At 33.9% G+C, this 26513-nt stretch overlaps 1 protein-coding gene across 1 annotated transcript in view; it reads left to right on the forward strand.

Moving 5' to 3' along the window:
- The window catches only part of CNBD1 (cyclic nucleotide binding domain containing 1), a 439889-nt gene extending 416540 nt beyond the window's left edge, over positions 1-23349 (forward strand). Inside the window, exons 12-13 of the mRNA XM_057308075.1 lie at positions 8049-8108; positions 23089-23349. Of these exons, the coding sequence (XP_057164058.1) occupies positions 8049-8108; positions 23089-23205 (177 nt within the window). The 3' untranslated portion in view covers positions 23206-23349. The remainder of the gene's footprint in view (positions 1-8048; positions 8109-23088) is intronic.
- Positions 23350-26513: the final 3164 nt, after the last annotated feature.

The following is a 26513-nucleotide window of genomic DNA, read 5'->3' on the forward strand; positions in this document are numbered from 1 at the left end:
GTTTCATTGTTCGTTGTTGCAGATAAACGATCTGAAATCAACTGTGTTATGGTTTTTTCCCTGTGTTATGCTTTTTTCTTAAGTTTCTGTCTTGACTCTCCTTTGTTCTTGAGGTCATTAATTTCTGAACATGTGCTCTTGCCAATGAAAGTTGTGCTTTTTGTTTTGAATTTATAACTTTCAGAAACTTAAGAAAATTTCTTTGTTGTCTACCATTTATTCATTTTTTCATTCATTCAGTCATTCAACAAGTATTTATTAAGTGTCTACTATGTTTGAGACAGTACTCTGAGTACAGGGACGTAGTAGGTGACAAAACAGAGCAGGTGCCTGCATTCTGACAAAAAGACTGAAAATAAAAGTGTACATAAATTATTTGACTGTAATCAGCATTGTAGGGATAAATATAGCAGAGCTAGAGAAAGATGGGGTGCCCCAGATTGGGTTGGAGGGGTAATTTTATAAAGCATAAACAGAGAAACCCTTATGGATATACTGACATTTGAGCAGAGACCTGAAGGAATGAGTCAAACATTTATCTTTTGGAAGTGTGTCCCAGACAGAAGGAACAGACATATTCAAAGGTCCAAACAAGTGCGAAGAATATAAAGAAGGCCAGAGTGGCTGGAGTGGATGAGGGGAAGAGATGAGTTCAGAAAGGTAGTTGTGGCATCTGAACACTAAAGTTCTCATGTTATAAAAGGTTCTAATCTCTGTTATCCCTTCTGGCACATGTGAAATCCATATTGGCTCTTCATTTTTCTAACTTTATTCATTCTTTCCACTTTAATTCCTTTGTACTTTTTAATGTATTAAGATAAAACCTCTGTTTAATCTTACAGCTTACCAAAGTGAATCATCAAGTCTATCTGTTTTACTATTCATCTGATGCAGGAAGTTTTAAAAAATATATCTAGTTATGTTTTTAATTTCCAGGAATGTGATGTAACAGTCTATTATGTATAAATGTATCTATTATGCTCTTTGAATTTATGTCTATATTTGTAGACATCCACATCAGTTTGTTGGAATTCTCATCTTCAACCCAGGTATGAACTCTGTACAAAACCAAGAAATGCAGATTATGCTTAAAGAAGCCTTAGCTTTTTTGGACCATGTGGACATAGTGGGCAGCAGGGGAAGATTACTGAGTTTACCATTGATGTGTAGCTGGGCTCTTGATTCCTTCAGCAGGTATATGTGTGAGCCTAATAGCAGCAGGATGGTGTAAAACTCTGATAATGCTACCCTGTTTCTCTGACCCAAAGCCTATACTGGCCTCCCAAAATAAAGCTCATCATTCACCATTCTAATCGCGGAATTATTTAACTTTATTCTGAGGACTTATACTGACATCAGGCACTCTGATGAAGAAACATTCAAAAAGGCCACTTAAGATATGCATTAACTGGCTGGTCTCTCAAGCAAATGTTCCTTCTGTAGGAAAAGTTTCTTGTTTCTTGTTTTTTGTTTTGTTTTGTTTTGTTTTGTTTTTAATACAGCTAACATTTATGTATATGAGGTTATTATTATCTTTGTCAGATTCCTTGAGCTTTCTTATACAGTATCTTAACTATTTACTTGATAAAGACTAATTTTTTTCAGAAGCTACAAGAATATTTTCCAAATCTGCCCCCCATTATCAAATGTTAAGTAGGTGCAATTCTCAGAATAGCAAAGTTCTTGAATAAGACAACTCAGAAATTTATATCTCTTACTACTTTGACCATTTTACTGTAAAAAAGGATACCTTTGCATAAATGAGTTTAAAATATTTTACTGCACATGAGAAACTTCCAATAATTCAAATCCTAATAACTATTTTGTTCTAGAACCACACATATTTTTTTCCTGAGAAATTGAGGTTACCATGACAAATTTCCTGAGATAATAATACCATCATTTTTCCAAAAAAATAAATACAAGTAACAGAGTATGAACATAACTTTATTGTATTGTATGAGAAATTTGAAGTTCAAGGATTTCATTATTGGAGTCTGTTATTTTTACTGCATATTTTTATGTTAAAAATGATATCGCAAATGCCAAGTGTGTTGCTTCTCATCTCAAATGTGTTTTTCTGGTTAGGAATACCCACAGGCATTCTGAAAGGGAACCCAACAATTTAATTGGAAATAATAAAGAACTGGGCTAAAGAAAGATGTTCAGAATAGAGAAAAGAAGATGGATTGATTGCATTAAATCCATCATGATCTTTATTTAAAAATATCTTATGTAGAACATATAAACGTATTTATTGTCTCAGATAACAGAACAAAGATTAATGGTTGAAAGTCATAAGGGATTTTATTTTAAGTCAGTATAAGATAGCCTTTTATAAAGACCTATATATTCAGCAATGGCTCGTGTTCACCTGAGAAGTAGTAAGACTCCATCCACTGGAAGTGTTGAGGATAAGATTGGGATGCCTTGTGTCAAGAAAATTATAGAGGAAATTCCAGGACCATGGTGCTAATGTAAATATGTCTAAGGTTCTGTTTCAAAGATTCTATAATCTTTTCCTAAATGTTTTACACAAATACCAGAGTCAAAAGTTTTGTCTGCGTTTCAGGTTAGATTAGTTCTTCAGAAAGCTAGTTGCTGTTTTGCTTTTGCTGAACAATAGATTTTGTTTTACTTTATTAAGTAATCTCTCATTTATTAACAATACTCTAAATGAATTTCTTTCTAAAATTACAAAAATAGTACACTTTGTTATTTTTATGCTTTTTTAATATGTTGGATGTTTAGATTATAAGAATCTAATCCCCCCAAGATTAAATTTTACCAAACAATTACTGTGAATTTTAAAAAGTGTATATGTAATAGTTAGTAAGTATTTTCTTCTACTCAAAGTGCATTTTTTTTAAGGGTGTTAGGTTTGAGAGCTGGAGTAAAATGAGTTAGCTAATATTTGCTACCTACCTATAGAATCTTCAGTATCTTCACCTATAGATTATCTCCTAGGTCTCCCATTTCTAACAGCGCCAAAATTGGATGGGTCCATAAGGGTTATTTAAATAAGAATCAAAACATACTATATAGAACTGCCTTGTGAAAATAACTCCTTACAACAAAATATGAACAAATCTATTACAACATGTCAACTGCCAGAAAAAAAAAGATATTTGTCATGTTAAAAATCTCAATATTGATTAGAATTTCTCTATCATTTTTCCATGATTTTTGTTTCTATCTTGTGAAATGATCAACCGTAAACTATCCTTGAAGTTGACAAAGACCTAAAAATAATGTTATGACAGAAACTAGCTGGTTGCTCACCAAAATCTTTTTACTTTCTTCCTGAACACACAGCTAGATTGCATTTTTCAGATTTCCTTGTAATTTCCATATTCTCCCACTCGTGATCCTTCATTCTCCATCTTCCCTTGTCTAGAGGAGGACTCTGAGGCCTCTAGAATTGAGAAGCCACAGATGGAGCTTGGGTTCCTGAGTGTCTATGCAAAGCGGTACCACTACCCATCCCTACCAACCTTCTTTGGAATATGACAGGAGCAAGAAATAAATAGTGTAGTTTGTTGGTTGTGTCTGTTAACCTATCATTTATAATAGGAGTCAGATAAGGTATAGTTTTTATTGAACTTTATGGGAAAGCATCATCAGTGTTATCACTGAAAACATAAAATACCTATTTCAGTGTAACTTTGCTCTGTTTATTTTTATTTTTTTAAGATTTATTTATTTGTTTTTGAGAGAGAGAGAGACCATGCAGGGGATGGGGGGCAGAGGGAAAAGGAGAGAGAAACTTAGGCAGACTCTGTGATGACCAGGGACCCCAGTGTGGGGCTGGATCTCAGGACCCTGAGCCAAAACCAAGAGTTGGTCACTTAACTGACTGTGCCACCCAGGCACCCCTGATTATTTTAAGGGTTATTTATCTTCAAATAACCTGAGAATTCTTCAAGAACAACAACCAAAAATGTCATTCATCTGTGTAGTTTTTGGCTTCATTGGCATATAATGGGAAATACACAGAGTTTATTTAATTAAGTAATTAATTAAAAGCCAAGGAACCAATCAAATGACAATTAAAAGTAGCAGATGAATTCAAGAAAACCATGGATTATCAACCTTAGACGTTTCCCAGGCTAAATTGCATTTGCAATAGGCGATAAAGGTACAATAATAATAGAATAATCACAAAAGCTCATTTCATTGTATCAGTGAGGCAACGTGCTCTGTGGTTACCAAAGACAGGGTAGTCTGGACAGATGGCAGTAGTAAGCACAGCTGATGATTCTACTAGTGGGTACTATGTGTAAGCTAGATGGATAATAGTTAATGATTTTCATGTTATACTAAACCTTCAAAAAGATTTAGTTTTAAAATTTAAATCCAATTGCACATGTGTCAAATAGTGTGACATCAGGCTTTATACATTTTCTTGATGAATAAGCTAGAAAAAAGGATGAGAGGGAAAGATATTTTAGGAAAAGTGGGAAGAGAGAGATTACACAAGAAGGATTAAAAAAGATGAAGAAATGTAGAAAAAACAAAAATTTGGGATTCTAGATTTAAAACTTCTAATAATGAAACTACATTAAATATACTATAATAGGGGCGCCTGGGTGGCACAGCGGTTAAGCGTCTGCCTTTGGCTCAGGGCGTGATCCCGGCGTTATGGGATCGAGCCCCACATCAGGCTCTTCTGCTATGAGCCTACTTCTTCCTCTCCCACTCCCCCTGCTTGTGTTCCCTCTCTCGCTGGCTGTCTCTCTCTCTGTCGAATAAATAAATAAAATCTTTAAAAAATATATATATACTATAATATATATTCTAAATATATATTCATCATATACTTTATTTTTAGTAGTATTGTCTATATACATATGTTATATTTAATTCCAAATGTAGGGGAAAATTAAAAATAATTAAGCATTACCCAGAATGGGTTCCTAGTTGAGTAGATTAATATGTTGACCAAATATGAAATAATGCCTTCTAAATTACAAAAGGATTCAGAAGATGGAAAGTGTACTTTTTTTCAAGTGTTGAGAGATAAAACGTTCTTTATCTTTGGGTTGGGAAACAACCAATTTACTTAACTCATAAGTACATCTCAACTTTGCTAGTGATTCAGGATTTATCTTTTTCTTTGGATCTGTGAAAATGTGTTTTATTTTATATTTATAAGACAATATTTTCAGGGGTGCCTGGGTGGGTCAATCGATTAAGCATCTGCCTTCATCTCAGGTCATGATCCCAGGGTCTGGGATTGAGTCCTGCATTGGACTCTTTCCTCAGCATGGAGCCTGCTCCTCCCTCTTCCTCTGCCTGCTGCTCCCTTGTTTGTGCTCTCTCTCTCTGTGTCAAATAAATAAATAAAATCTTAAATTTTTTTTCATGACTAGAAATAAATTGTAAGAAACAATTTAATAGTCAAGTCGTTTAAATAACTTAGGACCACCACAGATATGTAAAAGAAGTTGATTCTCCAAGTTAAACTCTTACATTTATTTGCATGTACTCACAACGGAATTATTGGATTTGTGACAAAATGTAAGATCTGAAACAAATAGCTCAGTTGTAAATAGTGTCAGTTGACTTTTTCACAATTAGCTTATTTCAATTATATATATATGTATACATATGCACATACACAAATATATGCACATATGTATTTTGTATATATATGAGTATATATGTAGGGATATATGTACAGAGTATATATGTAGGAGTGTTTCCTCTTTCCATTTCCTTCCCTTCCTGCACACTTTAGTCCTGAAGCCATGGGTGGGTGGGGCAGCACCAGCAAGGAAGTGTGCCCTCCAGGACAGGGTGTGGAGGCCCATGCAGGACAATGTGGCATCTACCTAGTAGGGTGGCATGGTAGGGTATATTGGAGCCTGAGACAGCTGATGAGGGCATCCAGATAGAAGGACAGTAGACACAGAGCATGCTTAGAGTAAGGATGAAGGGTAGGGTTCAGTGCTGAGTGTCCTAGCCTGTGCAGTTTGAGAAGGTTGCCTGCTTGGGAGGACTGTCCCACGGAGGGCATGAGAGCACAAGAGGATGGAGTATAGGTCCTGTCAGAAGGGTCCAGAAGTTCTGCAAATATTTTGCAGTTTAGCAGGGTAAGGAGAGAACCAAACACTGGTATTGCAGCCTGAACAGGATGAGAAGGACCTTCACAGGTAAGGGGACAGGTTCACTGAGAAGACACTGAGAATATATTTGAGTGGGCTAAAAATGAATAATAGGGAAAGCCACATGGATTTGGGGCAAAAAAAGACTAAGAATTTATTTGACTAGTGCAAATAAATCATCTTTGTGTGTTATAGTCTTTTATTTTATTATTTTATGTAGAAAGAGTATGAAAGTAATAAAACTAATTATAGCTTAAAAATCTAATGGATCATTAATATTATTTTCAAAAGAAAAATAATTTTGGCAGCAGAATAGAGATTGGAATGTGGAGGGTATCATAATCTAACACATGAACAAAATTCTACTCTTACAAAACCAGATGATGCTACCAGGAAATCTAACATGCACTGGTCAGCATTTCTTACACATATGAGAGGGTCTAGGATTTCCACTCCCTGCATATGTTTAGTGTGTCACCCTGGACATCTGCTAATGTTGAACATCTGTTTTTTGTTTTCATTGAAAGATGTCTCATTTGGGCTGCCAAAAAGAGAATGGGGTCATTAGTTATTCTACAGTGTGAAGTTATGCAGCAGATTATCCTTGTATGAGGAATAATAATGTCAGGAAAGCCATAGCCACTACATTTAATCCTAAGGTTTGCTTTACACTGGGAGTCATTACAAGTATGATTCCAAAAGTCATTGCCAAACTATCACAAATCTCCAAATAAAAACAAAAGTAGTTTTATATAGCATTTATCACCCAGGAATCACTGTAAACTGATATTATCTGAATACTAAAGTAAAGATACTTATGCGCCTGTGAATTACCAAGGTTTGAATTATGTTTAGTGTAGTTTGTATTCATATATGTTTGCTGAAAATGAATACTCTATGTGACTTACTCTCTATTACATTGTTTATTTGATTATTTTATTACCTGTGGCACGTATTGTCCATCATGTTGAACAACTGGAAACTTACTATTTTATGTGAAAGATCATATTCCTGAAGAAAAATAAGTTGCTGCATATTATGTATTTAATACTTTTATTATATGATATAATGTATGAAACCAAATTTATTATCACTTGGATTCTTTTGACTATACATAGACCATAAGGTACTATTACAGGTTTTGATATGAACAGCTCATATGTTAAGTGGTACTCTCTTTTTTCTGCTTAAGAAATCAGTTTTTATATCCATGTGTTTGTGTCCTTCTAAGTTATGTAAAATACAATCGATGAGCAATCATGTCCTTCTAAAATGTAAAAATATCCTTTTGCATTTGAGAACTAGAAGCTTTCTGGGAGATAATTAGTAAGAGAAATGTTGATTTTTAATTTTTATGTACATTTTCTATAAATTCAACATAAATGTAGACCTGTATTCACTCACTGTGTTCATAATTTGAATTTAAAAGCAATAAAAACAAAAATGATGATATACACAGAAGAAATGGAATAATTTCAGTGTGACATAGTAACCCAGAGATCATGCTGAGCAAGACTTTATTTCAAAAATGTGGTTCATCCCTCTGTTTCTTAGCTGTTTTCTATTTTATAAAATGGAAGTGTTATGAAGGTACCAGAATACCTGGAAAGACTGTGTGTGTATGTGTGTGACTTTATATAAATATAATTAAGTTATTTGATAATTACCCATTATAAGCTACCAATAGAACTTTATTTCAAAACCCTGTTTGTCTTGAAGATCTGACTTTGTCTTCATATCTGATGCTTGGCTCAAGTTATTGCATCTCTTTTTGTCATGTTCCTATTCAACATCTCAGCCATTGTTTTCTAGCTGCCCACAGTTATACATGTTCAAGGTTTGCTTTGATTTTAAATCTAGTAGTTTGAATCACAGTACAGAATACGAAATAACTGAAAAAGTATTGGCTCATTTAATCAATCAAATCTTATTTTCTTGTAGGAGGATGTCATAAATGAATATTTGCAAAGGGAACAAAAAAAGGAATGGAAAAATTTCAAGGTACAGTACTATATATTACAACAAAATTTATAAAGTAACTGATCATTCTTTCCTTATGGTAACCTATATTAAATTAGTGATAACTTTTTCAAAGAGGAGGAATATTAGGAAAAATAATTATAATAAATTGATGTTGAGGAAAACAGTTCTAATGAAAAAAATTGCTTAATTCTTTATAGCTTAGTACTGTCTTGTAAGAAACATGTAAAATAAATCTGTAGTAATTCCATTTTTTTCCCAAATTTAAAGAGAAGAATATGCATTAAGTACCTACTCTGTGCTAAGCTATTTATATATGCTGTACCATTTAACCTCTTTAACTACAGTTATTGTTTTTCTTATTTTATGGCAAAGGAACCTAAGGACTATGGAGATAAGGAACTTGTTCAAATGACACAGATAGCTAGTATATACTGCCAGTAATACAACTTGGGTTTGCCCAATTCCAGAAGCAATGAGTTATTTTTAATTTTATGGTTCTTTCTGTGAGACTATAGCATGAAGTTGTCAAGTGAAGATAAAACTATCTTTATTTTATAATATCTATGCCAAAGGAAAAATTAGTGACTGTGGTGATTTTCACACTGCTATGGAATTAATCTAACTTTTTGGCACTTGAAAATTTGACTCCCAGAATCATTATCATTATTATCACCATCATCATTACCAGTATCCCCACCATCACTTATCCAACAGTGGGTGAAACCCTTCAAATACCTCATTTGTGTATCTCTTTAAGTGAATTTAGAAACAAAAAAGGAAAAACTCTGGAGACTGTAGGACAGCTAAGACACATAGTCTCCAATATATGAAGAAAATTTTAAAACACAGCATAAGGAAATAAGACAATGCATCACCTTTTAAGGTAGCAACCTTTCGTTATTTTTCTGGCTAAGATGATAGATTAATCTGGTATGAGACACCACATAATTAATAGAAAGTAAAAATAACAGGCAGAAATTTTAAATAGGGCATTTTATTTAAAAAAAAAAAACTCCAATGCTATATAATTTAACCTCTTTTTTTAAACTTATTTTACTTAAATTCAATTAGTTAACATATAGTGTGTCATTAGTTTCAGATGCCCATCACCCAGTTACCCCATCCCCTGTAATTTAATCTCTTTAGCTACAGTTATTGTTTTTCTTATTTTATGGAAATAAATAAATAGAAAAAAGGGTAAAAGTCTTCAAACAGCTCAATCTTGGGCTCTAGATGTAGGACACCATAGGTAAGCATTGCACAATTACTACATGACTTTAAGGCCAATAAGTATTTCTCCTTCATGTTGTACAAATGTAGGGTAGGGTGGGAACACTGACCCATTTAGTAAGAACAAGTATGTCAGAAGAATTTTCCAAATATTTATTTCTATTAAGAGAAGAACAGTGAAGCAAAGAGTGGGAGAATTCCCACATCAAAACACTACTTCCCATAGCCATCTGCAATGATGAAGGCTTCGGCAGAGTGACAGTTTGCTCTTGCCTTGAAAAATTCCTGTGTTCTTGATAAGCTAGTTCTTATGAGTTTTGTTGTATTCTTGTCAGTCTGTGAGCACTGACTTAGCTCCCACCAGGATTTGAATTGCTCCAAATATATAATTTACTAAAGATTAGGTATTTTTCCTTCTAAGTTCAGGGTTTTTTTCTAGAATAAAACCTGATTATTTCTTTAATCCTATACACAAAAATAAATAAATAAATATTTAATACTTTCCCATTATTCCCTTAAGAAATCCAAATCTGGGGACGCCTGGGTGGCCCAGTCAGTTAAACGCCTGCCTTCGGCTCAGGTCATGATCCCAGGGTTCTGGAATCTAATTCTGTGTTGGGCTCCTTGCTCAGTGAGGCGCCTGCTTCTCCCTCTGCCTCTGCCTGAAGCTCCCCCTGCTGTGCTCTCTCTCTGACAAATAAATAAAATCTTAAAAAAAAAAAAAAAAAGAAAGAAAGAAAAGAAAAGAAATCCAAATCTGTTTTTAAAAATTTGCATGGGATTTTTTAAAGAACTTTGCCCCTTCCAAAATCTCCTACCCTAGTGAGTTTCTTTCAATTCCCTCAAAGGCCATTCTCTGTATTGTCTGAAACATCTTCAGCTTTACTGATTTGTAACTGATTATTGTCAGTTTCACTACTAGACTGTAGTAACAAAGGGTGAGATAATGATAAGCATAGTGCCTATTACTGGATGAGAACTCAATAATTATAAAGAATGAATGAATGATAAACCTACTACCAGAGATGCTTTTACTGCTAAAATAGCCCAGAATAAAGATGCCATAACTTTTTAATGTCTTCCCAAACCTATGATGGAGGAATCCCTGGAAAATCTGGGAGCTCAAGGACCTTCATTCAAGCTATTGTTTCTTTAATGATTCCCTGCTGTCAGACACAATTTGACAACATATTTATTTTTTTTTTTTTAAGATTTTATTTATTTATTTGACAGAGAGAGAGAGACAGCCAGCGAGAGAGGGAACACAAGCAGGGGGAATGGTAGAGGAAGAAGCAGGCTCCCAGCAGAGAAGCCCAATGCGGGGCTCGATCCCAGGCCTCCGGGATCACGCCCTGAGCTGAAGGCAGATGCTTAACGACTGAGCCACCCAGGCACCCCATGACAACATATTTAGAAAATGATTCGTGAACTTCTAGCTGGATGTATAAGACTCTCAGATTTTATTAAAGTTATTGCAGGAACAATTTATCCACAGAGCAATCCACAGAGTTGTACCTGATGTTTGTTACTCTTGTCCCAAGTCCTAAAATCTAGATTATTTGCCAACCATGCAAATGTATCTGCCACAGGAATTCTTGTTAAAAATGCCATTACCTATCATTTGATTATTGTTCCTATCAGGATGTCTGTTCTAAAGCCAAGGAGTTGTGGAACTCAACCTTGATTTCCTTTCTTCCTGTAATTTATATATCAAAGAATATTGAAATACCTAAGCATTTTTTTTAATTTCACAAGTGTGAACACATCAGATTTCACAGTCTATAGGCATTATATATACACTAACAAGAAGAAATTGTGAGCTTCATGTTCATGCTTTCTAGCCTAGCAGCCTTAAGCAGTATGGGTGCTCTATAGATATTTTCTGATTGATTCATAAAAACTGGAACTAAAAACCAATTGGGAAGAGTATGGAAAAATATATTGTTGCACACAGTGATATGTTAATCAAGGTTTAACAAACTACTTGCCTCCCCCAAACAAAACCAACCAAACCAAAAACATTTGACTTGTAGCATTTGCCAATTTTCATGGTGTAAATATCCCCATCATCGCCAAGTTCAAGCCCCCAATGGGATGTCACTATACGTACAGTTAGGAGAGATGCACACAATTGGCTCTCTGGGGACTGGCCCCAGAACACAAGTGGTTCTTGCTGTCTGTGAGATTATGCATTTACACAAACCTGATTTAACAACTAGGCCCAGAAAAAAATATGGCTTTTAATTTTAAAACGTACAGAGAATAATAGAAGTGATGAGGAAATAGGGAGCCATTCACCAAAACTGGTTGGAGGGCTAGAATCAGGAGGGATGAGATAGCCCCTGAACACTATAATGCAAGATTAAGTAAGAAGTAAAAATTTGAGGGGAAATAATCATTTTTCAGTATTAACTAACAACAGCCAAAAAAAAAAAAAATTCATTTCAAGGTACTTGCAAATAGATAAAATACAAAACAGAATAGTGTTGAACACATAGAGAAACTTAATAAATACTTAATGTTAACTGAAATGTAGAACTGGAGAGAGTAGTATGATAAATAAATGCCTTTCTAATGCTTTTATCAGATTTTACTTTCATACCCTAAGATATTTTATTCCCTTTATTAGTTTTAACTAAAAGCTGGTATTATAATAATAGTAATCTATATATTTCATTCAAATTTATTCTCAGGATAGGGATTTTTTTTTTTTGGTTTTGGTTTTTTAGTTTAATCATTTGGAATAAAATAATTTTATTTTTTATTTCTATTTTTTGTAGTTTCAAGTTTTTACTTAAATTCCAGTTAGTTAACATGTGGAATAAAATAATTTAAAAAGTTATGAATCAGAGTGGAATTGTTAGAGTAGAAATCCATTTTAACATAAAAAATAACTGAAGCAAATAGAAATACTACAAAAAATTTAAATGAAATCACCTTTCAAAATATCTGAAGTCATAACTCCATATTAATTTTCAAACTGTATTTAGATATTTTTAATGTTTATACTCAATAGATTAAATAAAAATCCAAATTATGGACTCAGCTCTGGTCTATAATTATAACTTTCATGGGTTAAATGGTTGTATGAAGTTCGCAAAAGGAGTCCAATGGTCAGAGATTGATTTTAATGGACATATTAAAAGATTAATGGTATTTGTTAGTTTTTAAGGTTTATTTTAGTCTTTATACCTCAGCGTCTTGAATTAATCTAAGAATATTAACTGCTTATTACTTTCAAGAACAAAACTGACACAATATACTGCATATCTCCAAATTGTGCTCAAAAAGCACAGCTCAAAAAAAAAAAACAAAAAAAAAACAAAAAATAACTCCACTAAAATTAAAAAAAAAAATTCTTACTCACTTAGGTTGTAGCCAATATAAGTTATTTCTTGTCCTTGAGTCCAGAGCTGGAAACATATAATTCCATGGGGCAGAAAAAAAAAAAAAAAAAGGAAATATAAATGTCCAAATGCACTAGCTGCATATATTTATTATTATTATTATTATTATTTTAAGAGTTTATTTACTTATTTGACAGAGAGAGAGCACAAGTAGGCAGAGCGGCAGGAAGAGGGAGAAGCAGGCTCTTCGCTGAGCAGGGAGCCTGATGCGGGGATTGATCCCAGGACTCTGGGATCATGACCTGAGCCAAAAGCAGCTGTTTAACAGACTGAGCTACCCAGATGCCCCTATTTTTTATTATCGACACATGTTTAAATCAACATTATACCAGTTCTTTGGCCCTAATATTGTGCCTCTACTATATCCCTTCAAGTGAAATTAAATACCACTTAGTCATCTCTTCTCTAGGCTATATTTGATTAGTTCCCTCAGTTCCCCTCAGTTCCCCTCATAAATTCTCTTTTCCTTTTTTAAGATTGTTTTGTTGCTCTCTCCTGGACCCTCAATGATTAACACAAGACCACTAAATTAAATTTCACTTCTTATGCCTAAGTCTCTATGTACCAAGTTTATTATATTAATTGACCTGATGCTCCAGGCTAGTCTTCATGAAATGGAATATATTATTGAGAAGTGAAAATCTTTTTTTCATTATACCAACTATTGGTTGGTTGATCTTTTTGTCCTACAATTCATATTTGCTTATTCTTCCCATTGGGATTAATATGCCAAGAAATATTAATTATTAATCTGTAACATGTATCTATAGCTTTTAAGTGGAGACTTCAGGCTTTTTTTTTTTTTTTCATCCCTCTCACTCTCATTTCTCTTTGAAAACATTGTCTCATTATTTGAAATTCTCCTTCTGTTTATCTCATCTAGATTTTAAGCTCCTTGAAGGTAAGGTCTCTTGTTTACAGATATATGTCCAGAACTAAACACAGACATGACACATAGAGAGACCTTTAGTAAGCATTAGTTAAATGATGAAAATGAATGAATATATGGATAATTCAAATGACTAATTATCTCCTGAAATGTAAAAAGAAGAAAAAATTCATATAATTTGCTAATATTTATTGAGCACTACTCTGTGACTGGCAAGTAATCAGGGGTAAACATAAATGAAATCATCCCTGCTTTTATGGACCTTCTGGACCTTTAATTGCAGATACAAAAATTACAGAAACAAAGACAGAAGTAAGTATACATATAATTTTGTGAAAAGTTTTCTAAAGGATGCTGTAGAGGAAAAAAAAGATTGGTATGCGAGATAAGATAGGTTAATTTAATGGTTTTTCCTTTAACTTATTTGAATTTGCTTTACTATCTTGCGTAAGACTAAGCCAAAATCCTGTTTTATAGTTACATTGAGATAATTTGTGATTTTTGATGCCCTTCTGTTTAGCACTTTTGATCATCCTTATTTCTTTTTTAATTTGTCTGTATGAGTATACATATATATCAGGCTCAGTAAATTTTTTGTAGGGACAATTAACCATATGAGTTCTACCTGTAGAAAAATAATCATAGATCTCAGATTCATCTATTTTTTTATCATATTAAAACATCTTTCAGTTCTGGAGTGCCTGGGTGGCACAGTCAGTTAAACGACTGACTCTTGATATTGGCTCAGGTCTCGATCTCAGGGTTGTGATGAGCCCTGCACTGGAGAAAAAAAAAAAAAAAAATCTTTTCAATTCAAATACTTTAAGATTTACTTATCAAGGGCTAACTATATATGAAATACCTTTCTAGTTTTAATTATTCCTTTGTTATTTTGCAACGCTTCTTAAATGTGGAAGTTGCTACCCTTTGCTTTCAAAGCTGACAACTTGTTTTAGATTTCAGTACATGATATGAAATTTGTGCGGTAGTTAACATAATTCAGAGTATTCTAAAGAAAGCAGTTGTAATTCCTTATTTTTTCTCTTTTCTATGGAAAAAAGTGAAATAAGATTTAATGTTAAATTAAATTGCAATATACATTGTAATGTCTTATCTTGTATTATACAGTTTTGTAATTCTTTCTTTAATGTAAAACCTCAGGCAATATCCATGACTCTTAATATAAAGATATACATATTTCTTCAGACCAATTATAATTCAAAAGTTGTTTAAAACAGCGGCTGATATAGCGTCTGTCTAAATTGTACATAGGCCAATTCCAAATATTATATTCAAAGGCCTAGTGTCCATTTATCAGTGGTAGGAGAATGAAAATTCAGGGATGAGATTCAGGACAGCAGGGCAGAACAGCAAATCAGTTATAGTTAGAGAGGTACTTCATATAAAATGGAGAGCATGTCATTATCACAAGTCTTAGAGAGAGAAGCCAGGTTATCAAGCCCCAGTGAAAAAAAAAAAGATTTAAAGTCCATGTAGGAAGACAATATTTTGGCATTTCTTGTTTGCTTGATTTTTTTTTTATTTAGAAATCCAAGCTAAACAAAAAGTAGGAAGGAAAAATTGACTAATGATATTATATATATTGTATGTAATATGAACATGTATATATATAGTATAATATACACATGTATATATATTCAGGATTCTGCATGGGGAAGGGTAAGCCAGGCCACAAATGGATTCTCCTGTTAGGCACAACTTGCGGTTTAGAATTCAAGAAGTATGGCTTCAAGCAAAGAGACACACAATAATTTCTCAGGTACCTGAAGAGACAAGTAGGTCCACAAAATAGCACCAACATAGTATTCACATCAACAACAAAAGGACTTTCTCATCTCATCCTCATGGTGTATTGAGATACCCATGTAACCAATAAAAGTTGCAAGGTTTGTAGGTACTGTTTTATAAAGGTCAGGATTGTGTTTATACTGGTAATTACAGCAGGAGACAAAGTCTGCTAGGTAGTCTTTAAATTTCTGAAAATATTTTTGTGTCAACTTTACTGAGGTATAATTGACACAGCATATTTAAGATATTTAAAGTGTATGTCATGGTGATTTGATGTTTACGTTGGAAAAGAATCCCCCCATCTAGTTAATTAATACACCTATCCCTTCACATCTTTATCTTCCTGTGTGTGTGAGAGAGAACATTTAAGTTCTATCCTTTCAGAATTTTTGTATAATTTCAATTCTACAATACAGTGTTTCAACTATAGTTACCATGCTGTACATTCATCCTCAGAAATTATTCATCTTATAGCTAAAAGTTTATACCCTTTCAACAAACTATCCCTCTTTCACCCAACCCCCAGGTAACCACTTTTCTACTGTCTGTTTCTATTAGTTTGATTTTTTCTTTTTTAGATTTCACATATAAGTAATATCATACAGGATTTGTCTTTCTCTGTCTGACTTATCTCACCTTGCTTAATGCCTTCAAGATCCATCCATGTTGTCACAAATGGCAGAATTTCCTTCTCTCTCATGGCTGAATGATATTCCATTATATATACATACCCACATCTTCTTTATGAATCTATCTGTTGGTGAATGTTTAAGTTGTTTCCACATCCTGGCTATCATGAATAATACAGACATGAACATAGGAGTGCATATATCCTTGTTTTCATTCCCTTTGGATATTTACCCAGAAGTGGGATTGCCAATCATGTGGTATTTCTGTTTTTAATTTTATGAGGAACCTCTGTATTGTTTTCTAGAGTGGCTGAACCAATTCATCCAAGAACATCCAAATGTTCCATTTTCTCTACATCCTTGCCAGAATTTGTTAACCCTTGTCTTTTTGATGATAACCATTCTAACAGCTGTGTGGTGATATCTCATTGAAGTTTTGATTTGCATTCATAATAATTAGTGATGTTGAGCATCTTTTCATATAGCTGTTGGTCATTTGTAGGTCTTCTTGGAAAAATGTCTATTCAGGTCCCGTGCTCATTGTTTAGTCAGATTGTTTTTGTGCTATTTAGTTGTTCTTTATAATTTTGGATATTAACTCCCTATCAGATATACTATTTGCAAAGAAATAAAAGGCATCTAAATTGGAAACAAAAGATAAAACTGCCTCTAGTTTCAGATAACATGATATATACAGAAAACCCTAAAGACTCTACCAAAAAAACTGTTAGAAGTAATGAACAAATTCAGTAAATTTGTAGGATACAAAATCAATATATAAAAATCAGTTGTATTTTTATACACTAATAATGAATGATCAGAAAAAATATATTGAGAAAACAATGTCATTTACAATTGCATCAAAAGGAATAAAATACCTAGAAATAAATTTAATCAAGGAGATGAAAGATCTATACACTGAAAACTATAAGACATTGATGAAAAATTGCAGAAGATACAAATAAATGGAAAGATATTCCCGCACATATATTGGAAGAATTAATATTGTTAAAATGTCCATGTTACCCAAAGCAATCTATAGATTCAATGCAATCCTTATCAAAATTCCAATAGCATTTTTCACAGAAACAGAACAAACAATCTTAAAATTTATATGGAACCATAAAAGACCACAAATAGCCAAAGCAATCTTTGGAAGGAAGAACAAAGCTGGGGACATTGCATTTCTTGATTTCATACTGTATTACAAAGTGATAGTAATCAAAACAGTATGCTATTGGCATAAATACAGACACATAGATCAATAGAACAGAATAGAGAGCCCAGAAATAAGCCTGCACATACGTGGTCAATTAATTAATGACAAAGGAACCAAGAAAATACAACGAGGAAAGGACAAGCTTTTCAATAAATGGTGTTTAGAACACTAGACAGCCACATGCAAAAACAATGAAACTGGACCACTGTCTTACACCATACACAAAAATCAACGCAGAATAAAGACTTGAACATAAGACCAGAAATCATGAAACTCCTAGAAGAAAGGATAGAGGGTGAGCTTCTTGACATCAATCTTCTCAATGATTTTTTGGATTTGACAACAAAAGCCAAGTCAACAAAAGCAAAATAAACAAGTGGGACTATATTCAAGTAAAAGGTTTCTGTATAGCAAAGGAAACCATCAACAAAATGAAAAGGCAAGCTACAGAATGACAGAAGATATTTTAAATCCAGCAAGTTTCATAACAAAACCTTGTTTTGCAAAGAAAGGTGTATGAGGGACTCACAAACATCAATTAAAGAATATATGTGGAGCACCTCCGTGGCCCAGTCAGTTGAGCGACTGATTCTTGATTTCGGCTCAGGTTGTGATCTCTGGATCATGAGATCCAGCCCCATGTATTCCATGCTCTGTACAGAGTCTCCCTGGAATTTTCTCTCCTTCACCCTCTGCCCTTGCCCTCTGCTCACTCGCTCTCTCTCAAATAAATAAATAAGTCTTCAAAAAAGATTACATGTATTTTTATGGACTCATGCATACAGGCATATATATAGCCATAATAATTATGCTTACATTTTTGTTTTAATTTTGTCCTGAGTACTATGCACTTAACACACTTGCCTCACGTATTTTGAAGATAAAAAACATAAGCTAAGTTTGTAAATAAACTAATTTTCTGAAGAAAAAAGTCATTTGTCTCCTGATGATCACTGATTTTTCCCCAAATTTGTTTACATGAACTTAATGTTATTCTTGAGAATCCAAACACATCAACTGCCTTGCTCTCTTACACTTTCCCATATTTATCTGTAGGCGAAACTAGTCGTCATAGCTGGACTACTTTTCTGGTGCTAAGCTTGACCATTTCTCAACTGCTGCTTTTGATAAAAGACATAATCATCTGGGAAATATAAATGCAGTTTCTGGAGAGAACTGAGTTCTTCTGAGAATGATTGCCTGGTGGGCCAAGTTCTGTCATCCAAACCTGACAGGCAGTTCACACTGGAATACGTGTTTAAGGGTGTGGGAATATGCAGACAGATTTTATCCTTTGTGTTTAACTTGGCATCTTTGTCCTCACTGCTCACTGCATTGTTTTAGAACAATGACATCTTCTTACATGATTCACATGACTAGGTTTTTAATAGAAAAACCTGCTGGTTTTCATAAGATTTGGGAAGACGAGGATGGATAGGGAGGCTATTATAGTTTTTGTCCATTTTAAACCAAGCAATAAATTTAAAAAGCTCTATGTTCAATGTGAATCACAAATGGAGAAGTGCTGAAATGTGTTCAAATTAATTTTCTAGTGCAATGGAAAAAATACAAGCACTGTAATATCAGCTTCTGCATTTTCTCTTTTAGCTCCCCAAAATTTCTCTTTTTAATTCACTGTCCACTAAACTCATTATTTCCAAGTCCTTTCTCAGCTTTGTTGCCAAACATGGTCATGTTATCCAGATAAAGAAAAATACAGTAAGAGAAAATTGGGTTCTGATATATGCTACAACATAGATGAAGCTTGAAGACATTCTGGTAATTGAAATAAGCTAGACACAAAAGGACATCAATATTGTCTAAGTCCACCTATTTGAGGTGTCTTGAATAATCGTGTTTTGTCTTACATTCATAGAGGCAGAAGTTAGGATAGTGGTTACATGGGGCTAGAGGGTAAACAGAAGGTTAAAATGGTAAATATTATGTACATTTTGCCACACTGAGAAAAGAAAAATGATAAAGGCATAAAACAGATGAAAACATTTTAGACTATATTCTAATCCCCTAATTTTCAAGAAAGAAAATTTTTTCTTAATTCCCCTCCTCTCTGTCTTGACAATTAAAACTTAATGGCCTTAACTGAATAAGTAGTAACACCCTATGTTACCATGTCTAACATAGCAGCAACAATAAATCAACAAAACCCACTTTGAGTATTCCTAAGACTTCACCTTTTAAATAATGTATATCTAAGAAAGTAAATTAGTAAGAATAAAAAGAACAAAATTAATGTTGCTAGGATCCAGTTTTCCAGCTTCCAGCTCCATTGTGTTTATAATGGGGCTTTAATGGAAAAATAATAATGATCAATCCAGAAAAAGAGAAGACACAGAGAGTAGTTTCCATGCGGCTGGTGGGCACTGAGAGAACAGAGGGTTATTTGAAGAGCTTCTTGAAAAATTTCCAAAGAAATTGGAATTTTATATGTTCCACAAGAAAGAGGACCTGTGCCAGCTCTCTCACATTACCTAGTGAGGTGGCACACTTCAGAGACAATAACTGTGTGGTGCACCTGGAGAGGGTAGACCACAGTGTTGTCTCATAAGTGTCAGAATCGCCCAAGGTTAAGGGATAAGTGGGTTTAAAGCACAGCATGACATTAGTGACCATGCAGAGAGATCAGATGTTCTTCCTCAAAGGCTTCAATATATTAGACCCACAACATTTACACTATTCTGAATAAAATAGAAGTGATATCTGAGAGTGACAAAATCCAATTTCTCATAAGTCCAGAGAGTTAATTTTTTGGATTTGCAGATTAAATCTAATTTAAAAAATAAAAGGATTGCTACTATTTTTAACTGTATGGTAGGGTAAATTTTTATTGAATGAGTTTACTTTTTCTTGAAAAAAAGTTATTAAACTTATGCTCTATCTTATCATCCTTGATGTCTAATAATACTTTGAAAAATCTATTTATCTTATTTGGAAATAGAAGTCACAAAATTTATGAAAAAAACATCTTAAGTTAGCTGCCTGCAAAGTCATAATTATGTTTGATGCTAAAGTGCAGTAAATTTCTATTAAACTAGTGTTCTTATTTTGGTATTATTTTCCCTCTGTCCTATGATTTGTTTTTTTACCTGGCTTTATTGGTCTTCCTTATTTTTATTTCTCTTTTTATTGTAAGTTATCTCTAATCATTTTGAAAATATAGAAATATAGGGGCACCTGAGTGGCTCAGTTGGTTAAGTGTCCTACTCTTGATTTTGGCTCAGGTCGTGATTTCAGGGTCGTGAGATCAAGCCCTGAGTTAGGATCCATGATCAGCATGGAGTCAGCTTGGGATTCTCTCTCTCCCTCTCCATCTGCCCTTGCCCCCTCTTGCACTCTCTCAAATAAATAAATAAATAAAATCTTAAAAAAAAGAAAATATAGCAATATAAATAAAAAATAAGCAAACATAAAACAGTTTGAACTGATTTCCTTCAAAATATTATATCTGTTGGTATCTGCTCCTAGCAACAAAGAATGATTTATATTCTCTGTATTTATATATTTGTCTGACATTCTGCTATCCTTTTAGTCAATGCTTTTCTTCCTTTTCACTTTTCAGTCATTATTATCAGATTAGAAGTTTGTGAGGTTTTTATTAACTATTTACTTAAATGAGATAATGCTATATTTAGTACTTTATTTTTGTAGTAACAAAAAGAAGAGTGAATTGGATTCAAATCTGGGCTTTACCACTTTTGAGCTATACGACTCACAGGTTATTTCACATCTCCAATCTTTAATCTGGAATTTCTTAACCTATGGAACACTGGTTTCTTACGTTCCATATGTTCAGATCTCAATGAAACAATTCATATGATGATATATATTTCCTATTTTTGTTATAAATCTATATATTAGTGCTGCTTATTACTTTCAAAGTCAATAGAAAAAATAATATAAATTATAAATCATAGATTAATATAAATATATCTTGAACAGTTTGGATTATACTTTTAATTATCTGTTTACTACCCTGAGATTCATTCTGTTTCTAATTAGTATTGTCTTATTTAAAAAATTATCCAAGTTTTATGAAAAATAAAATTAATGACTTTAATATGTAATTTTTTTCTTTGTACCAATTGAATGGAAAATAATCGTAGGATGTTAAGTGGAGAAAAAAATTTTTTTACTCCTCCACAATAAGAAATGTGGTATAAGAATTAAATATGCTGCACACAACAGTATAAGCATATGAACTAAAAACAAATAAAAAGTTATGCTTTAGTAATAGATACCATATTTAATTTCTGAAGCCTGATATAGTTTCAGCTTAACTATATGGTCTTTTAAATTAAATTAATGTCAACTTGAAAATTATTGATTACATAGTGGTTTTATGGACATTTCTTTTAGTAGTTACAAAATATTTATGTTCCAACAATTAAATCTAATTTTACCATTAGATATATTTAAGTAACATGTTATGTAATTATTCACATCATCCCTGGAAGTCAACTAGAATTCTTTTATTAAAAAGTGCCTTGGGGGGGCGCCTGGGGGGCGCAGTCGTTAAGCGTCTGCCTTCAGCTCAGGGCGTGATCCCAGAACGCTGGGATCAAGCCCTACATCAGGCTCCTGCGCTGGGAGCCTGCTTCTTCCTCTCCCACTCCGCCTGCTTGTGTTCCCTCTCTCGCTGGCTGTCTCTCTATGTCAAATTAATAAATAAAATCTTTAAAAATAAATAAATAAATAAATAAATAAATAAATAAATAAATAAATAAATAAATAAAAAGTACCTTGGTGCCCTCATCTAAAAATCAACAAAATACTCCCTATCTTTCAGGAATCTTTGAGAGTTAAACGAGACATAATAGGTAATCAACACAAACTCATTCCCTTTACTTATTTATAAATATCACTTCCTCCCTATGGCTTTTATTTCATTTCTGTTTTCATAAGTAAAATCAATATGAACAAAACCAAATGTAGAATGAGATGTTTTTAAAATATTAATGCCATGCTCCAGATTAGGCTAAATTTTGGCATGATACAAATGACCCCTAAGCCCTCAGTGACTTTTAGCAACAAAGGTTTCATTTCTCACCCACTTGCCCAGCATGGGTTGACTGCATATCTGCATTTTGCTGGGACTCAGCTGGTTGCTCTCACGTGGAGAAAAAAAGGAACTGTGTAGGAAACACTCAGTGGCTCCTGAAGCTTCTTGGAAATGGCACACCTCATGGCTTCTGTCACTGTATTGACCAAAGCAAATTATACGGCCACCTCTGGCATCAGTGGGGCAGAGAAGTCTAAGCCTTTTCTAAGGAGGAATACCACAGAGAGTTACTCACAGGAGGAGGTTCTAAAGAGAGGCATCAAATATTTACATGATAATACAAGCTATTCCAGTTATTATAAGAGTTTATTATCTTGACAAATGATAATAATAGGCAAATTATTCCTTGCTATCTGCCTTATAGCAGTAACGGGAAGATAAACTTTTAAATGTCATATACAAAGAGTTTAAGGATCTCAGAAAATAAAAAAAACATGCTTTATAAAACATGCTTTATAAATACATAATTCTAATTTCTCCTCAAATCCTTCTTTTAAACTTTAAAAAATTAGCTCCATTGAGAAATAACTTCTAAATATGAATGTTGTTTTATTTAATAGAAAATTATGTATAAATTATATTTTTCTAGATTTTGCTTAGGTGAAAATTCTACTTTTAAAGTTTTAAAAGAGGTTCTTTTTGTTGTTTTTCTCTGGGATTCATGCTATGCATTCTATTATAAGTTTCAAAGTTTAGGGATGATAAGATTAATTACTTTTTATAATCTTTTCTTTCTAGGATAAAACAATGAAAAACTCCTTGTATTATAATGGAATTATTCCAGGCTTTGGAAAATGGGACCATTGCTGGACCAGCATTCCTAGGAATCTCAAGGATACTCTAGTCATTTATTAAAGATACCAACTCATAAGAAACTGGGGATTTCAGCATGGATTATTAATTTTTTTGTGTTATTCACTTGAAATCTCTATAATGGTCTATTCAATTACCTTATAATCCTATTTCTTCCTGCAGACCAGCTTCTTACTAATTTATTTATATAAATTAATGCCTACTAATACATTTATATTGAACAACTGAATTTCCTTTTTTTTTTTTTTTTGCTGGATTTCTCTTTATTAGGGTCTTATATCATAAAAGGAGATAAAATACCTTCCGTAACAATTTTTAGAGGACCAAAAATTTTTAAATAATATTTCTGGCATCTAAATCCAAGTTAGCATACTTAAATTAAATACCGTGCCTTGACTTATTAAATTAGGTGTAAACATGAAACAAAAGTAGGAAACTTATTTTTGCTTTTCAAAACCTATGAAACAACAGTTTTATTACCATTTTAAACTTGTTTGCAAAGTACAGCCAATTTTCTATGCATTCTATAATACATAAGATGGCTCAGTCCATTTAGGCTTCTATAACAAAAAATGCTATAGATTGGATGGCTTATAAACAAGAGAAATTTATTTCTCACAGTTCGGGAAGCTGGGAAGTCCACGATCAAGTTGCCAGTATGCTCATGTTCTGATGAGGATCTTTTTTCTGTCTATAGCCCTTATTTTTTCCCTCTGTCCCCATGCAGTGGAAGCAGCTGGGGAGCTCTCTAGGATCTCTGTGGCATGCATGTAGCTATCCAGTTTTCCCAACACCATTTGTTGAAGACACTGTCTTTTTCCTATTGGATATTCTTGCCTTCTTTGTCAAAGATAATAGTCCACAGAATCCTGAGTTTATTTCTGGGTTCTCTCTTCTGTTCTATTGATATACGTGTCTATTTTTGTGCCCGTACCACACTGTTTTGATTACTACAGGTTTTTAGTATATCCAGAAATCTGAGATTATGATACGTCCAGTTTTATTCTTTTTCAAGATGACTTCGGCTATTCAGGGTCTTTTGTGATTCCATACAAATTTTTGGATTATTTGTTCTAATTCCATGAAAAATGCTGTTAGTATTTTGATTGCTTTCCTTTACTCTGCCTTCCAGATCACTGATTCATTCCTCTGCTTCCTCTTGTCTACTATGTATTACATCTAGTGTATTTTTAATTTTAGTTATTGAGTTTTTCATCTCTGGTTCTTTTTTATGTTTTCTATCTCTTTGTTGAGGGCCTCACTGAGGTCCTCCACTCTTTTCTCAAGTCTAGCGAGTATCTTTATGACCATTTCTTTTAAATTCTCTGTCATACATACTTAGCTCCACTTTATTTAGCTCTCTTGCTGTGATTTTGTCCTGTTATCTCATTTGGGACATATTCCTCTATCTCCTCATTTTGTCTAATTCTATTTATCTGTTTCTCTGTGTTAAGAAAGTCAGCTATGTCTCCTAACCTTAAAAGTAGTGGCCATATGAAGAAGAGGTCTTATAGTGTCCTGCAGTGCAATGTCCCTTATTCACCAGAACCTGGCACTTCAGTGATGTCTCCCCTGTGTGTTGCATGCTACCCTACTGTTGTGTCAGAGCCATGTTTGCCTTCAGTCCAAACTTTCTTTGCCTGTTCTGGGCAAGGTTTGGTCCCTATGCTATTAATGGACCAGTATGGGGCTGCTTTTGGCTTCAGTTGGGTCAGATGAGGTATTTGCTAGAGCTGTGGTTGCAGGGCACTTGGTCTGTGTTGTCCCCTGAGAGGCTTTCATTGATGGATTGGGCTTATAATCAGACCATTTGTCTGCCCCCGGCCCACTGTTGGAACTATAGTTGGATTGGTGTGTGTGGTTATCTTACCCATTTCCTGGGGCAGAAGTCACTTTAGAGTGATGCTGGCCCTTTTGGGACTGCTTGCACAATGCCATTCTTGTGACACTGCTTTGGATTGATTCCTGCCAAAGGCAGGTTGGAGGAGTGGGTCTGCAGGAGAACTCAGAGGCCTGGTAGGTTGTTAGTAATTTAGGTAGAGTGTTCCCACTGTACTTGTTCCCACAGGTGTCCATGTATCTGGCTAGGGGACAGGGGAGGGAAATGATGTCCACCAGCCTTTTGTTTTTGAAGAAGTCTCCAAAAGATCCCTGCCCCTCCAGCACATTTTCTGAGATTAGTAAATAAATCCCCTTCCTGTATACCCCAGACATTTTTCAAACTGCTGCTTATATGCTGTATCTCAGCTGAGCTGTTTGTTATGCTGTCTCTTTAAGGGCAGGGCATCAATTTCCTTTTGCCCTCCAGCTTTCCCAGAGTTGAGTTGCTGACTTTTAACATCCCAGGTGTTGAGCCCCACTTATTGTCTGACAAAGTGAAGCCTCTCTGGTTTTCAAAGACAGATGTTATGAGGATTCATCTTGTGCAGGTCCTGTGCCTAGGATGCCCAGTGTGGGGTCTGCTCCTCTCCCTTTCCCATGCCTGTGGTGTTCCTCCCTCCCATGGACAGTCTCAAGGGTCAGCTTGGTTCCTGATCAAGTCTCAACCCTTCCTACCATTTTCAGTGGTCTCTTCTCTATGTTTTGCTGTGGAGAGTCTGTTTCCAATCTTCTCATTGTTTTCTGGGTTATTCACACTGATGTGGGTGTTACTTAGTTATATCCATGGGAAGAGGTGAGTTTAGGATCCTCCTACTCTGCCATCTTCCCCAGGTGTATCATCACCATTTTGATATATTTTCTTAAATGCCATTGGTCCTTCTAGTTCCTATAACAACTTCTATAGTAGAGCCTACAAATAATCATGTGACTTGTCTCGTTGCTTAAGCCTTTAATGCTCAAACTTATTTTCTCTGATAATATTTGATTTATGATTCCTGGTAATAATTTATTCATACAGTATCTGAAAACTTCTAATTTAAGCAGAAATGATGGTGCAGTCTGTTTAAAACATCAGAAATATAAAAACCTCAGTTGGTTCCTCACCCCTAGATAGAGGAGAGAAATTGATAGATTCAGTGTGGATTTTAGAAGTGAGTTTCACTCTATGCCTGAGTTATCTAATAGAACATTTTAAAACACCATTTCAGTGACTCCAAGTATTTTCAAATACAAAATAGTTTCAAATGGTTCCAAAATTTGCAACCCAAAAGGCACAGCATAGGGAATACAGTTAATGATATTATAATAGTATTGTATGGTGATATATGGTAACTACACTTGTGATGAGCATAGCATAATATATAGAGAAGTTGAATCACTATATTGTACACCTGAAACTAATGTAACATTATGTGTCAAATATGCTCAAATAAAAAAAATAAAACACAAAATTTGCAACCTAAGCAAAC

Source organism: Ursus arctos, unplaced genomic scaffold (assembly GCF_023065955.2).
Source record: "Ursus arctos isolate Adak ecotype North America unplaced genomic scaffold, UrsArc2.0 scaffold_6, whole genome shotgun sequence".
Taxonomy (NCBI): domain Eukaryota; kingdom Metazoa; phylum Chordata; class Mammalia; order Carnivora; family Ursidae; genus Ursus; species Ursus arctos.